General features: G+C 39.5%; 1 protein-coding gene across 1 annotated transcript; it reads left to right on the forward strand.

Moving 5' to 3' along the window:
• Positions 1-4087: 4087 nt before the first annotated feature.
• LOC308366636 (katanin p60 ATPase-containing subunit A1-like) lies at positions 4088-12520 on the forward strand (the record flags this gene model as incomplete). The annotated part of the gene is made up of 10 exons (XM_080840363.1): positions 4088-4249; positions 4393-4535; positions 4915-5086; positions 5365-5480; positions 5583-5688; positions 5843-6001; positions 6631-6757; positions 6891-7022; positions 12032-12158; positions 12322-12520. The coding sequence occupies 10 exons, from the start codon at positions 4088-4090 to the stop codon at positions 12518-12520; spliced, it is 1443 nt and encodes a 480-aa protein (XP_080696489.1).
• Between the last annotated feature and the right edge of the window lie 1135 nt (positions 12521-13655).

Genomic DNA, 13655 nt, shown 5'->3' on the forward strand with positions numbered 1-13655 from the left:
CCATTATGACGTCATAATAGGGTCATTAAACTGGCCTGCAGCTGTGCTTCTCACTGACACCGCCAAATCCAAGGAACCGCATTTTCTCTGTCCCTCTCAATTCAACTTTGAAAAAGAATAAGAGGAACCGTATTTCTCTGTCCCTCTCAATTCAACTTTGAGAAAGAATAAGAGTAACTACAGTTTCTAACCTAGCTACCGTATTTCCACTTCGTTAAGGTGAGTTGAATGGCAGCATTTTCAGTGTACTGACTGAAATTTTAATGGAAACTGATAGTTAGCCGTAGCAGCTAACATATAAATTAACGTTACGTTAACGTTGGAGACGACATTTTCCGTAATTCAAGTTGTGAAGTAAACCTTTGAAGTAATTCATGAATTTAGTTGTGTGGATATAGTGAACTAAGGCTTGTATTCCCACTACGGTAACGTTAGCTGTGTTAAGCAGAGCTATCCTAGCTGTGTTAAGCAGCTGTAACATCTGAGTACGGGGCTAAAGGCTAACTAACACTACGTAACGGGAGTATCCACTGGCAGTTTCAGCTAGCCGTAACGGGGGATCATTTTCCTTAATTCAAGTTGTTAAGTAAACCTGTGAAGTAATTCATGAATTTAGTTGTCAAGTGAGCTAAGGCTTGTATTCCTGCTACGGTAACGTTAGCTATCCTAGCTGTGCGGGGCTATGCAAAGGTTGCTTATACTGAAAGAATGGTTAACTTGTTGTGGCCGATAGCGTGAGTTAACATTAACCCGTGTCCTGGGAGTAATGATTCATGAGAGACCTTGAATCATTAGGTTAACTGAAAAACGTTTGAGGATGTAGCTGTTGTAGTGTGCTCAGTTTTCGAAAACTAGACTGAAACTAAGAAGGATAACTATGACTAAATGTGACTAAAACTAATATGCACTGAATCTAAAATAGCTGCTGAATCTAAAATAGCTGCCAAAATGAACACTGAGATGTATTAATTTTGGCAGCTATTTTAGATTCAGTCTTAAGACAAAAATGCATATTAGTTTTAGTCACATTTAGTCATAGTTATCCTTCTTAGTTTCAGAAGAGGTTTTTCATGGTTGCTAGCTCTAATCAGATGTACTATAGGCTTATAAGAGAAGACTAACTTTTTATGCCAACGAACACCAATAACTAGAACTAATTTGACAGACTATAAACCAATGTGATACACGTGCTCTCTAGCTATACAGTAAAAGTGTTGCTTACGTTTGATACTAGACCTACAGTCTAACTCTAACTGCATTAAGTCTAACATATAGGCCTATCTTACAATAAACTTTAAGTAAAGCTGGCTATGTAACCGCATTCATTCCAATATTGTTGCAGAGATGTTTCCTTTTACCAAGATAGCAATTTCAACAATTCACTTAGCTCAGTAAGTCAGTATAACGAAACTCTGAGATACCCTCATATGTCTAAACGTCAGTGGAGCCAAAATATAATGGTTGAGCTTGGTTGCTTGCTAAAATATATTGGAAGAAGGCCCCACTACACTGATTGAGTAGATGTAAATACATGTTAATTCATTGGCACTTGTTCTCTCTGTCACAGAGCAAGCACACTCTCGCAGTTCGTTCACGAAACGCATTCTAGTTAGTGTGCTTGCCCGAAGGGAAGCACAGTATTGTTATCGTCAAGTTTTCTTTATTTATTCCGTACGTTTTTCTTGCAGCTAACTACTCCTCGCCCGATTGAGCTAGAGACGCCATTCAAACACCAAAACGTCCGGCCCGATCCGGTGCAAGCTGCTATGACTTTTCGTGGCGATACTCTTTGCCACTCCTTTTTTATCCCTCTTTTTCATCCCCTTTTTCTCTCATTGACTAACATGGGGAAGGTTGAGCCATTGTGACGTCACCCACTAAGGCGAAGCTCTGTATTCTCCTGTAACGGCAGTTGACGGCCAGCGACGACCAGCATACAATCATGGATATAAACACTAGAAATGCTGTTGCTGAACTTCATCTACACACCTGATTTAATTCTTTAAGCCTTATTGGACATATTTTTATCTTAAAAGCTATATATATATTTGTATTTAACTATTTTGAGAAATGATAACGTTATTACGTGATGTGCCTTCGCTGCAGAACAGGATGGTATAAGAGAAAGAGAGCGGAGATTCTCCTAACTAGCTGGCTAATGTAGCCATCCCATTTAAGCTATTCATATTACCGCTAAGCTATTTGTGACATTGGTAATTATACAGTATAATTTGTTACATTTCACTCTCAATTTTTCCCGCTACAAACTGCTTAGTATTCCACTTTGTAGCCTTCTCTAATCACTCGATTACCTCAGCCAGCCAGATTGGCAAAATGACAGCACCGAGAGGTCCACGTATGTTTACCCTGGAGAGAGCAGTAGTGCTTTGCCAAATTGAGCCAGAGATTTTCGAGTCGAATGACAACGAAACTAATGTAAGTTGTAAAATGAATGTTGATGGATAACAACCTAAATCTGAGCCATAGTTGCCAACTCTGGCATCTACAACATTTCTGATTAGCTAATAGCCTACACATAGCCTCTTACTCTATAAAACATTAAAGCAAATATGGCGATTATTATTTACCTTATCTGCTGGTAACCATAGAAGATCGTGAAGTAGGCCTACTAGTGATTTGAGTCCAAGCCCATATGTATTGTAGATGAGGTAATCCACTTGGTGCTAACAAGCACATCAAAACTCCAGTCAAAACGATGGTCTGTCGACAACGCAGATTTCGCTAATATGTTTATCCTACTTGTAACTTGTTGGTTGCTAGAAAGCTCTCTGAACATATGACCGGTCTTACTATACTGTTAGTACACAGAGTATTCCTATTTTATGGACTGCATGGCTTATGAACAAAGCTCATGTAAAGTGACATTTCTAGTAACGTAATCTTGGAATGTGGCCTGGCTCACGTCGCTGTCATTCTTCCACACTGTCAGTGGACGAGCGTTGGCTCACTGTAGATTCACTTTGTTTGCGTTATTTCAGTGTAGTATTTATTTATATATTTAATTTTGCAATTAGGCTATATAGGCTGTCAAAAAGGTGTTGTATCGCTATGGCAGGGTTACATGAAGTAAATATGAATGTAATAGACTACTTTGTGCTACTGAATAATGCAGCTGAGATAATAAAGTCTTTGGAAGATGTTTTGTGTCATGTCTATAGGTTTATGTCTGTAAATGTGAAATGGTTAGTGGTAGGCCTACATCTCATGGCATTTCAATATATTTCTAGTTTAGTGAGCTACACTTTAGATATTTTCTGAGAGTCTTCGAGTTTAGCTGCCCCCTCCTTATATGGATAAAACATATAACAAGCCAGACATCACTGTTGAGAGAGAACTGCATTAAGTCTAACATATAGGCCTATCTTACAATAAACTTTAAGTAAAGCTGGCTATGTAACCGCATTCATTCCAATATTGTTGCAGAGATGTTTCCTTTTACCAAGATAACAATTTCAACAATTCACTTAGCTCAGTAAGTCAGTATAACGAAACTCTGGAACTATTAGGCTATGACCAAATGTAACACACTAGACCCTTTCACAATAAACAAGCAAACAAACAAACAAAAACAGAACAACAAAGATACCCTCATATGTCTAAACGTCAGTGGAGCCAAAATATAATGGTTGAGCTTGGTTGCTTGCTAAAATATATTGGAAGAAGGCCCCACTACACTGATTGAGTAGATGTAAATACATGTTAATTCATTGGCACTTGTTCTCTCTGTCACAGAGCAAGCACACTCTCGCAGTTCGTTCACGAAACGCATTCTAGTTCTAACTAGCTATTGCTTCCACGTTAGCAATCCTTGGGTTTTCCTGTTCCTTCCGCGTAATAACACGTAGCTGTGACAGCAACAGGTGGAAAGGCAGGTAGAGTAAGCTCTTTGACATTTTTGGCTGTTACTGTCAGTTAATCTAAAGGTTTCTGTTTCGATTTCTCGTTAGACAACCAGCATTACTAAGCGAGTTAGCTAAGATTGTATGGTTGAGTAATTGTATGGTTGAGGCTGTTTATGTTTTGTAAACACGTTGACTTTAGATGCTCCTCTCTCCACTTTAACAGAATGAGTTTATTCGAGATAAGTGAAAACGTCAAGCTTGCAAGGGAGTATGCCTTGCTTGGACATTACAGTTCTGCTGCCGTGTGTTACCAAGGGGTTCTCGAGCAGATCAAGAAGTACCTTTTCTCAATGAGAGATACTGCCTTGCAGCAAAAATGGCAACAGGTGACGTCCCTGATATTAGCATTCTAAATCTTCATATTCCGATTATTTTGTAATTTGTGAAGTATGAATACATTCACTATGTGTAATCGATGGTGTACTGTGGTGTCATCGAATAACAGTAAATAATTAGTGTTTTCTTACAGGTTTGGCGGGAAATAAACGAAGAAAACAAAAATGTGCGTGACATCATGACTACTTTAGAAAGCTTTCAACTGGACATTGCCCCCTCCAAACCCACCAACGATAATCAAGATAATGATATTTGGCCTGTCGAAGTGGAGAGAAGGTTGGTGAAACTTTGTCATACAACTAGGCAAGGCACCCAAAAAAATACTTTAACCAAATTGAATTAGTTTGTTATTGGCTTGATCTTTTCTGGTCACTGAATATTGTGGCTCTTGATTAACTAAAAACCCTTTTCATTCAAACGCGGTTATTATGACCGCTCTCTCGGTGTAAGCACTTACACAGTAGTATTTGCCCTTGCCTTGTGAGTCATTTGAGCAGGATTACTGCCCAATGGTCCGTGCAATTTGGTTTCTCACTCTAGACTTCATTGCATCATTCGACCACTTTAAAGGACATTTCGTCAGTACAATTGAGCTTCCAGTTGGGAATTATTTTAAAAAGAGTTTTCTTTTGTTCTTATTCCATAACCACTTAAGGTCCTCCCCCTTTCCTGTGAGGAGGGCCCCGTCGCCATACAAGGACAACAAACAGCAAAACAAGCGTCCGAGCGCTGGCCCCCGGGCCCAGCACCACCTGCCACCGCGAGGACCCAATGGGGCCCGGCCCAAAGCACCAAAAGGAAAGGAGAAGAAGGACAACGCCAGCAAGGTGCTATGAAGTGCCGCAAATGTGCTAGTTGTTGACTGTCAGTGAAGCTGCTAGCCTTAGGGTTGCATTGTGTTGTTCTCGTGCAGTATCAGTTTTTTTTTTCTTCCCCCAAACGAATAGATTTATCTTTTGCTATACGATTGTCAATGGAAACCTGGTGCCCTGTTGACCAAATATTCCTTTGTCAGTGCAAACATCCAGTGTCTGTCCAGTTTTGTCACAGGGAGTAGAGCTTGCTGACAGGCAAACAAATAATCATCCTGTGCCTTTCCCCACAGAACAAATCAGACGTTTCTGAAACGGAGGAAAAGAGGTTCGACAGGGCCGGGGAAGACAAAGATCTGGTGGACACTTTGGAAAGAGACATAATTTCTCAAAATCCAAACGTGAAATGGTAAAGTGCCCTGCAGCAGAATATAACAATCAATATAAATAGAAAACTGCTTATATTTGTATATTTGCTGTGAAAAGGCACTAAAACACAACCGTTGTGTAGGGATGATATTGCAGACTTGGAGGAAGCTAAGAAACTTTTGAAAGAAGCTGTTGTCTTGCCCATGTGGATGCCAGAGTTCTTCAAGGGCATCAGGAGGCCATGGAAGGTACAGACTCGGTTCATGTTGATCAGTTCAATAATTGTGTACTTCAAACACACACAGTTTTTAGTTATGCTAAAATACTGGTGCACTGTAGACTATTTGGCTTTATTTGTCTGTACTGTGCCCTATTATGTATCTTATTTTTTTTTTCTCCAAGGGAGTGCTAATGGTTGGGCCACCAGGAACAGGGAAAACGCTGCTAGCCAAAGCAGTTGCCACAGAATGCAGAACCACCTTTTTCAACGTCTCTTCATCAACTCTCACTTCCAAATACAGAGGGGAATCAGAAAAACTGGTGCGCCTGCTGTTTGAAATGGTAAATGTACAGTACAACCCCTTCCGGTCTTCTTTTCCCCCTGATTCATTTTTTTTATCTAACCCATTTGATTTGAGCCAGTCTAGTGCTGTCAGACCCCCCAGTTTTTTTTTTTTTTTTTTTTTTAAATGTGATGCTCAATTATAGTGTAGTTTTCTAAAATGTATCTAGTATCTTCACTTGGCTACTGTTTAATAAAGTATGATGTCAACTCGCCCTATGTACCCAAACAATGACTGACACATGCAGTGCTGTAAATCTGGTGTTATATTTCTAGCTCAGACCAGCTCATCCTGTGTACTCAAGGGTTACATCTTATTGTTTGATATGCCAAATGATTTAATTTTTAATAATAAGGAGGGGAGTGGGATCGGGAAATGACAGCAGGTCGGATTCGAACCTGTGTCCCGTGGGCGTTTAAGCCTGTATATGGTCAGGGCTACTGCTTGCGCCACAGTGCCCCCCTGATATATAAATAAGCACTTATATGCTGAGGCTCTGTTTGAATGGTAGGTCCATTCCACCTATAGACTCCACTGCTGGAGGTGTTGGTCGAAAGAATAGCTACTATGATGAATAGCTGACCAAGTCATTGCTACTTAAACTCTTGTGTTTGTTTCTGCCTTCAGGCTCGGTTCTATGCCCCCACCACCATATTTATAGACGAGATTGACTCGATATGCAGCCGTAGAGGAACCTCTGAAGAACATGAAGCCAGTCGGAGGGTTAAGGCTGAACTACTGGTCCAGATGGATGGTAAAGGATGCAGATATTTTGTCACAATGAATGAGAAAATCATGAGGAAAGAACCTTAAAGGACAAGGATGCTGGCATGAAACCGCTTGAGATGGAAAGGTGGAAAATGTACAGTACAGCCTTTGCTTCGTAGGTGTTGGTGGTTCAACGGAGTACGACCCTGCCAAAATGGTGATGGTGCTGGCCGCCACCAACTTCCCCTGGGACATCGATGAAGCTCTACGCCGTCGCTTGGAGAAGAGGATCTACATTCCTCTGCCCTCAGGTACAGATCTACACACCAATATACTACATGTAGTATCATTATCTAGAGCAGTGGTTCCCAAACTTTTCTGGCTCACGGCACCCCTAAACATATCTTTCTCCATCCACGGCACCCCTATTTTTTTAATACTTTTTTAAAAAAACTTTTTTCTCTCAACCTTGTATCAAATTTGTACTTTATGCCATTTGATTTAACCTTGTGATATGTTGAATAGGCTATAACTGCTTTTATTATAGGCATTACATTGAGAAGGTGAGGTTTATCTAATTTTTGTTATATTCAAATGAACCACTCTCTTTAATTCAACTAATTTAATAGAACTTTTGAATAAATAGTTAACAGAATATGAACAACTATATCACAGCCAAAATACGTATTGGTAATAATCGAGAAATTAGCCGTCAGTAACAAAACATATCAGGAACAAACCTTCAATATAAAGTTCACAAAAATATAGTTATACTCGTCTCCACAGACAACTTATCAACTTAATGGGACGCATGTGAAGGTTTCTGACTGCAGAGTTTGTTAATGCGAGGAGGGATTGTGAACAGTGCAACACGGAGGTTATCACCATCAGTGGACTCGTCTATTTGAAGCGCATATTCCCCCCTTAGCCGTAGTTCATTCAGTACAGATTCCATGTCCTTCGACATATAATCAATGTGACGTTTGATCGTGTTATCAGAGAGAGGGATTTTTTCTATTTCCCTAGCATTACCTTCACCATTTTTTTGCAGGCTGGTAATATGAACGATTCTGCTCAGTGTGTGGATTTTTAGATTGAGCAAAGCAACTCGGCAACTAAAAAACAAGCCTTTTGTGCCTTCTCAGACAAACGCACGGTAGAAAGCATACGTTCGCTCTGTGTGGTATTCTGTGTTTCAAGTTTTTTTTGCAATATTCAATGTCTGTTCTGGTGTGCCGGGTGCTTGGTCTCCAGCTGCCTTGGCAACCTGGGCACCATGGCTGCATTAGCCAACGTCTCCTTGCAGACCAGGCAAGCATACTGGTGTGGGGCAAGTTACCTCGCCACACCAAGTGAACCCATACTGGAGGTACGAGTCGTTATCGTTTCTCTTTGCTTAATTCAAATCCGATGTCTGTTTCTGTGGAGGTGGATCCACTCTCTTTAAAAACGTATCCATTGTGCCTACCTGCACTCCTCCACCTGCTGTCAATACGGAATAACGAACAAAGTCAACGAAATAACTGTTGACGTTACGCCCGGCCCTGAATCAACTGTAAACTGTAGCCTATTGTTGTTTGTGCTGCAAATACAATTTTAATTGATATACTAACAATACAATTAATTTTGAAATTGATATTATTATTATTTTTTTTTTATGTCATTAAATGATCACAGGGTACCCGCGAGGTCTTAAAAACTTGAAAAAGTCTTAAATTTAGTATTGATCATTTAAGGCCTTGAAAAGGTATTATATTTCGTCAACAGGTCTTAAATTTCGTCAACAGGTCTTAAATTTCGTTCATCAAGTCCACATTTGTTTATTGTTCGTTGTGACAACGAATCTTAGTACACCCAAACGTCGCATCCAAAATACCAGGCAACCTGTATATGACTCTGAACTGGCTGAGATGCTGACACGATATAAAGGATAAAACTAGCTAACGTTAACTATTCACTAGCTGCGCTAGCTAGCTAGACAGTTATCTAGAACACTGCCCTGTCAGGGACAGGGTAATGCTAGTTAATAAGCGTCTGCTATCACAGGCAACAGTGGAGCGGGGCTTTTGGGTGATTTAAAGAAATTGAAACGTCTAACATTTAAGAACACAATGTTGTACAGGGATGCAACAACAGTTTCAGCGACTCCCGTTTTTTTCACGGCAGTTTGAGTGACTTGATTATAATTTCATCAACACTAATTCTGGATTGACTCCACCAAACATCAAATCAGCAGCGATTATTTCCCAAACCCTCTAAAGCTGTTGCAATTGAGATTTTAACTTACTTTCTGTTTGAAGATAAGGTAGCATAGTGTTGAAGAATGGGTTAGTTGAAATTGGACAACTTTAAATTCATATATGAGATTGAACAACATAAACCCCTATACAGATAAAATAAATTAACAAGGATAGCAAAACTGATTGAAAACGGCAGAAAGGCGTGCATGACCGGACGTCAGATCAGTGACACAGGCAGTTTTTTCCCCATTATATGTGAAGGCTGAGATATTCATAACACTTTATTCAGTCTTACTGGTGGTCCTTTTGTAATACCAACAGCTGCACTTCGTTGTTGCTATGTACTGTTCTCACTACGTGTTTAGCATTACATCGCATAACTATGTTTCTTGATAACAGCTGTTGCCATTTGAATGATGTCAAAGTAAAAGTCCAATACTAAACGGTGTTTGTTTCCATAACAACAATACAAGTAATATACATTTAACCCATTTAGGCCTAAAGCGCCTGGAAAAAATGCCTGTAAAACCTATTGGCGATTTCAGAAAAGCCCCCAAAACCTGAAGTTTTTCTAGAAATTCAGCAATTGTGTCAACGCCTACTACATTACTGATTTCTCAGCCCCTGTAACAGATAGGAACACAATTCAAAAAGTATTTGAGAGCTTACACCTGTGGCTTTCATGAGAATTTTAATTTGTATTTACAAATATTTACAATATTTACATACACCTTCTCAAAAGTAAACAAAATATGTAAAAGTGCAGGATCAGCACAAAACAGTAGAAAAAAATGTAATAAGCTATATGACAAAGTATATAACAAAGTGAAATAAAGTATATAACTATATAATTATAAATATATAATTCTTAAAGGGAAAGTTTTAACTTTTGAGTTGTTTACTTGTTTTATTATGAAGGGAATACGATTAACATCTATTTTGTTGTCCGTGTAGTTTTTACATACCAGGGATATTTAATGCTCATTTGGACACTATGGATGGAGAATGGACCTGACAGTGTCAACCTCTGAGTTGTTTACTTGTTGTATTATGAGCAGAAGGGAATAAGATTTTGATCAACAATTATAACTATTTTGTTGTCCATGTAGTTTTTACATACCAGTGATATTTTTATGCTCATTTGGATACTATCACTGAGATACAGATGAACTAGTTTAGTGTCAAATATTCCATTAAAAGGGAAAAAACAGGAATAATTCAAATAAAAAACAAAACAAATTTCAAGTACATCTTATTTATCAACTGATAAATACTGTATGCTGGGCTGAAATGGAAGGCAACCAAAGCATTCACTATAATAAAGTCAAATGAGGATTCAGTAGCATTAACTGATTATAAACAAAGTTCTATAGGGACTGATTATTGTTTTGAAATACTAGAATATATAGTAATGCAAAGAATAGAGAGTTGTCGATATAATTCGCTCGTTCACACTCGCTCACTGGGGAAAGTTTTAACAACATAGCAAGCTAGCTTAGTGTTAATATAGCCCTCTATGATACCATATTGCCTTTCATTTACCTCGAGTAAACCTACATTTAAGCAAGTTACAATCGTTAACAACTACAGATAAACATATTCTGTAACTACCAGTACTCACAACTCACTCCTTGCCTAATTTACTTTGAGCTATAATCCTGGCTGTCGCGGAGGAGACGTTACTTAGCAAAGCGAGAAAGCCAACGATTTTTTTTTAAAACTACTAATGGCAAAACATTTGAGGCACTATCACATGTCTATTCTGATGCATTTCATTGGCCCAGAGGCCGACACCTTGGGCAAAAACCCCCCTTATACAGAAAAAACGACACAAACGCTTTCCCGGCCTTAAAGGTAGAATGACGCAACAGCGCTCCCGGCTTTAATGGTAGAACAGCGGTAATGCTTTCCCGGCTTAAATGGGTTAACAGCCTATTTTGCTACATTTTTGCTACATCTTTTATTTGGCATGTTGGTGAGGTTATTATTTTAGAGGACCATTTCTCAATGGTTTTGTTATTTAATGAATGTTTGTTTATTAATAACTTATTTTTAACAAATAACTCTTATAATTACAAAGAAGAAAATTCGCAACTCTATCACAACTTCCACTTGCTTCCGCAATTTAATTGCAACAAACACCTCAAAAACACAGCAACTTTAATGGAAAAGCTCCCGCTATAATAAGTTGGCTGAACTCATCATACTGGATGAACAGATTGCTGCCAAAAGCGCAGAGCTCCAAAGGCTGTAGGATCTGTTGTATTACAACCGCACACAGGTTCACCCACAGACGTATCCAGACACGCATGCACACACACACATGTACACAAACACACACTCACACGTCCACCCCTCATAGTTATTGTTTTAAATGGTTGTCTTATGATTACATTTTTTTTTTTTTTTTCATAAAATTATGCATATCAGGAAAGGTGCGATGTTGGTCTTAAATTTCATCTAAAGTGGTCTTGAAAAGGTCTTAAAAAGTCTTAAATTTGAGATGAAAAATCCTGGGGGTACCCTGGATCAAGCCTTGGGCCATTCCGCGGCACCCCTGAGCATGCGTCACGGCACCCCAGGGTGCCGCGGCACCCACTTTGAAAACCCCTGATCTAGAGCCACTATGGCTCTTGGATAGACTTGAATTATGGTTTTTCACATGGCATCCACAGCATCATTTCAGATGGTCACTGCTTAAATTGCTCTGTGTGTGTGTGTTTGTGTGTGTGTGTGTTCCACCATGTTTATAGTGTCTGGCTATATAACAACATTTTGTCGCATTTTGTAGAATTGGACTGCTACTAAGGGTGTTGAACCAGACACAGAAAAGGCAGATACACAAGTAACAAAGAGTTTAAGAAAACAAGGGCCTCTACCATGAATGCTAGCCCTTGTAGGGATGCTATTGCTAATGTGTGCTTTTGCACAATACTAAGACTGATGATTTAATTTGAGAAAATCTGATCACAGAGTGGTACAGTTTCAAAGCAGTGTTCTTACATGCACAATCCTGTGCGAATGGATTGCAGACTTTTGTTATATTAGCAACTACCTTACTTTTGCGTGTCTGCCTTCAGCAAAGGGAAGAGTAGACCTACTGAAGCTAAATTTGAAGGAGCTGGAGATAGCTAATGATGTGAACATGGACAAGATCGCAGAACAGATGGAAGGATATTCAGGAGCAGATATTACCAATGTGTGCAGGTAAGGCTTTTTCCTCTAAGGTTGAGTCAGTTTCAGTTACTAATGCGGCTCCGAACTTTGCAGCCTCGTATTCAGTTATATGTGACTTGCCCAAAGAAACAAAATTCCAACAAAAGACAGAGCTGACTGTTTGGAGTAACTTTTGTGTTACCCTCTCACCCAGGGATGCGTCACTGATGGCGATGAGGCGACGAATTGAGGGCCTGACACCCGAGGAGATCAGGAATATCTCCCGCGACGAGATGCACATGCCCACCACCATGGAAGACTTTGAGGCGGCACTCAGGAAGGTGTCCAAGTCCGTATCTGTGATCGACCTGGAGAAGTATGAGAAGTGGATTGCAGAGTTCGGGTCCTGCTAAGAGGGGCACTCATTCACTGGGAAATCTGACCTGCTGCGAATGAAAGGGTTACGAATGAACACACCTTTTAACGGATTCGGGTATACATACCAACTCCACAAGCTTCTATGAAGTTTGTCTAAATGTGGATTGTCCAAATGTGCCCATGGACAAGAGCTTCCAATCATCCGATAAGCTGTACGAAATTATGTTCTGACTGAAGGTTAAGACAAAAGTGTCCTTAACTTCACCCCATGGGATGTTTTCCTTGGAGAATGCGGAGCTATGCACATTCCGTTATTATTCAGGTTCGGGGTTTGTCCGTCTGATCACAGAGCTAAAGGTAGTGTTCTGTAACGTAGGAGCTCTCACCAGCACAGCCTCTACTGCCAAAGCACTCAACAGCCAAAGGTTTAGAACCTATGGTTCGTATACAGTGATGTAGTGCTTCAAAGCTACACTACCTGATGATTGAGTCTTCCCTATTGTGTGCACTACATATTTGAAGCACCATTTGTTTTATGCAATATAACGGACCATTGTAATTTAGATGTTGACAATCATAATAAAGGAATTAAGTGAAATGTAATACATTTTGTAAAAGGAAGCAATGTAACAGGTATATTGCAGCAGTTTTCTTTAAGGAGAGTCCGTACAATGAAACCACAGCATGAGAACAGGTAATGGTATTTTGGTAAACAATAGCAATTTTATAGTACATAGTTCAAGGTTGTTTAGGTGACGAACACCAAAACATGCATTCATGGCATACACAAACACATTATGGGTAAAGAAATCAAGGAACTATGGAAGCGCTAATGCAGTGGTTCTCAACCTTTTTTCAGTTTTGTACCCCCTGTGAAATATTTTTTCAGCCAAGTACCCCCTAACCAGCGCAAAGCATTTTTGATTGAAAAAAAAATATGTTATACACAGCTCTATGCCATCATTGTCTGATTTATTAAACTGTCAGCACTGAAGATTGAACATTGAATATTGTTGCATTGAACTGAGTGCGTTTGCAATTACATTGTAGTAAGAAACTTGTGCTTGTGCTTTGCTGAAAATCTTTGTCAGTCTTGGTGGCAAGGAGGCAACTGCTGTGATCAAGCTCTTCTCCGGGCACAGTCTGTTTCTCTGCTTTGTTTTGATCAGT

Source organism: Sprattus sprattus (genome assembly GCF_963457725.1).
Source record: "Sprattus sprattus genome assembly, chromosome: 6".
In the NCBI taxonomy this organism is placed as follows: Eukaryota; Metazoa; Chordata; class Actinopteri; order Clupeiformes; family Clupeidae; genus Sprattus; species Sprattus sprattus.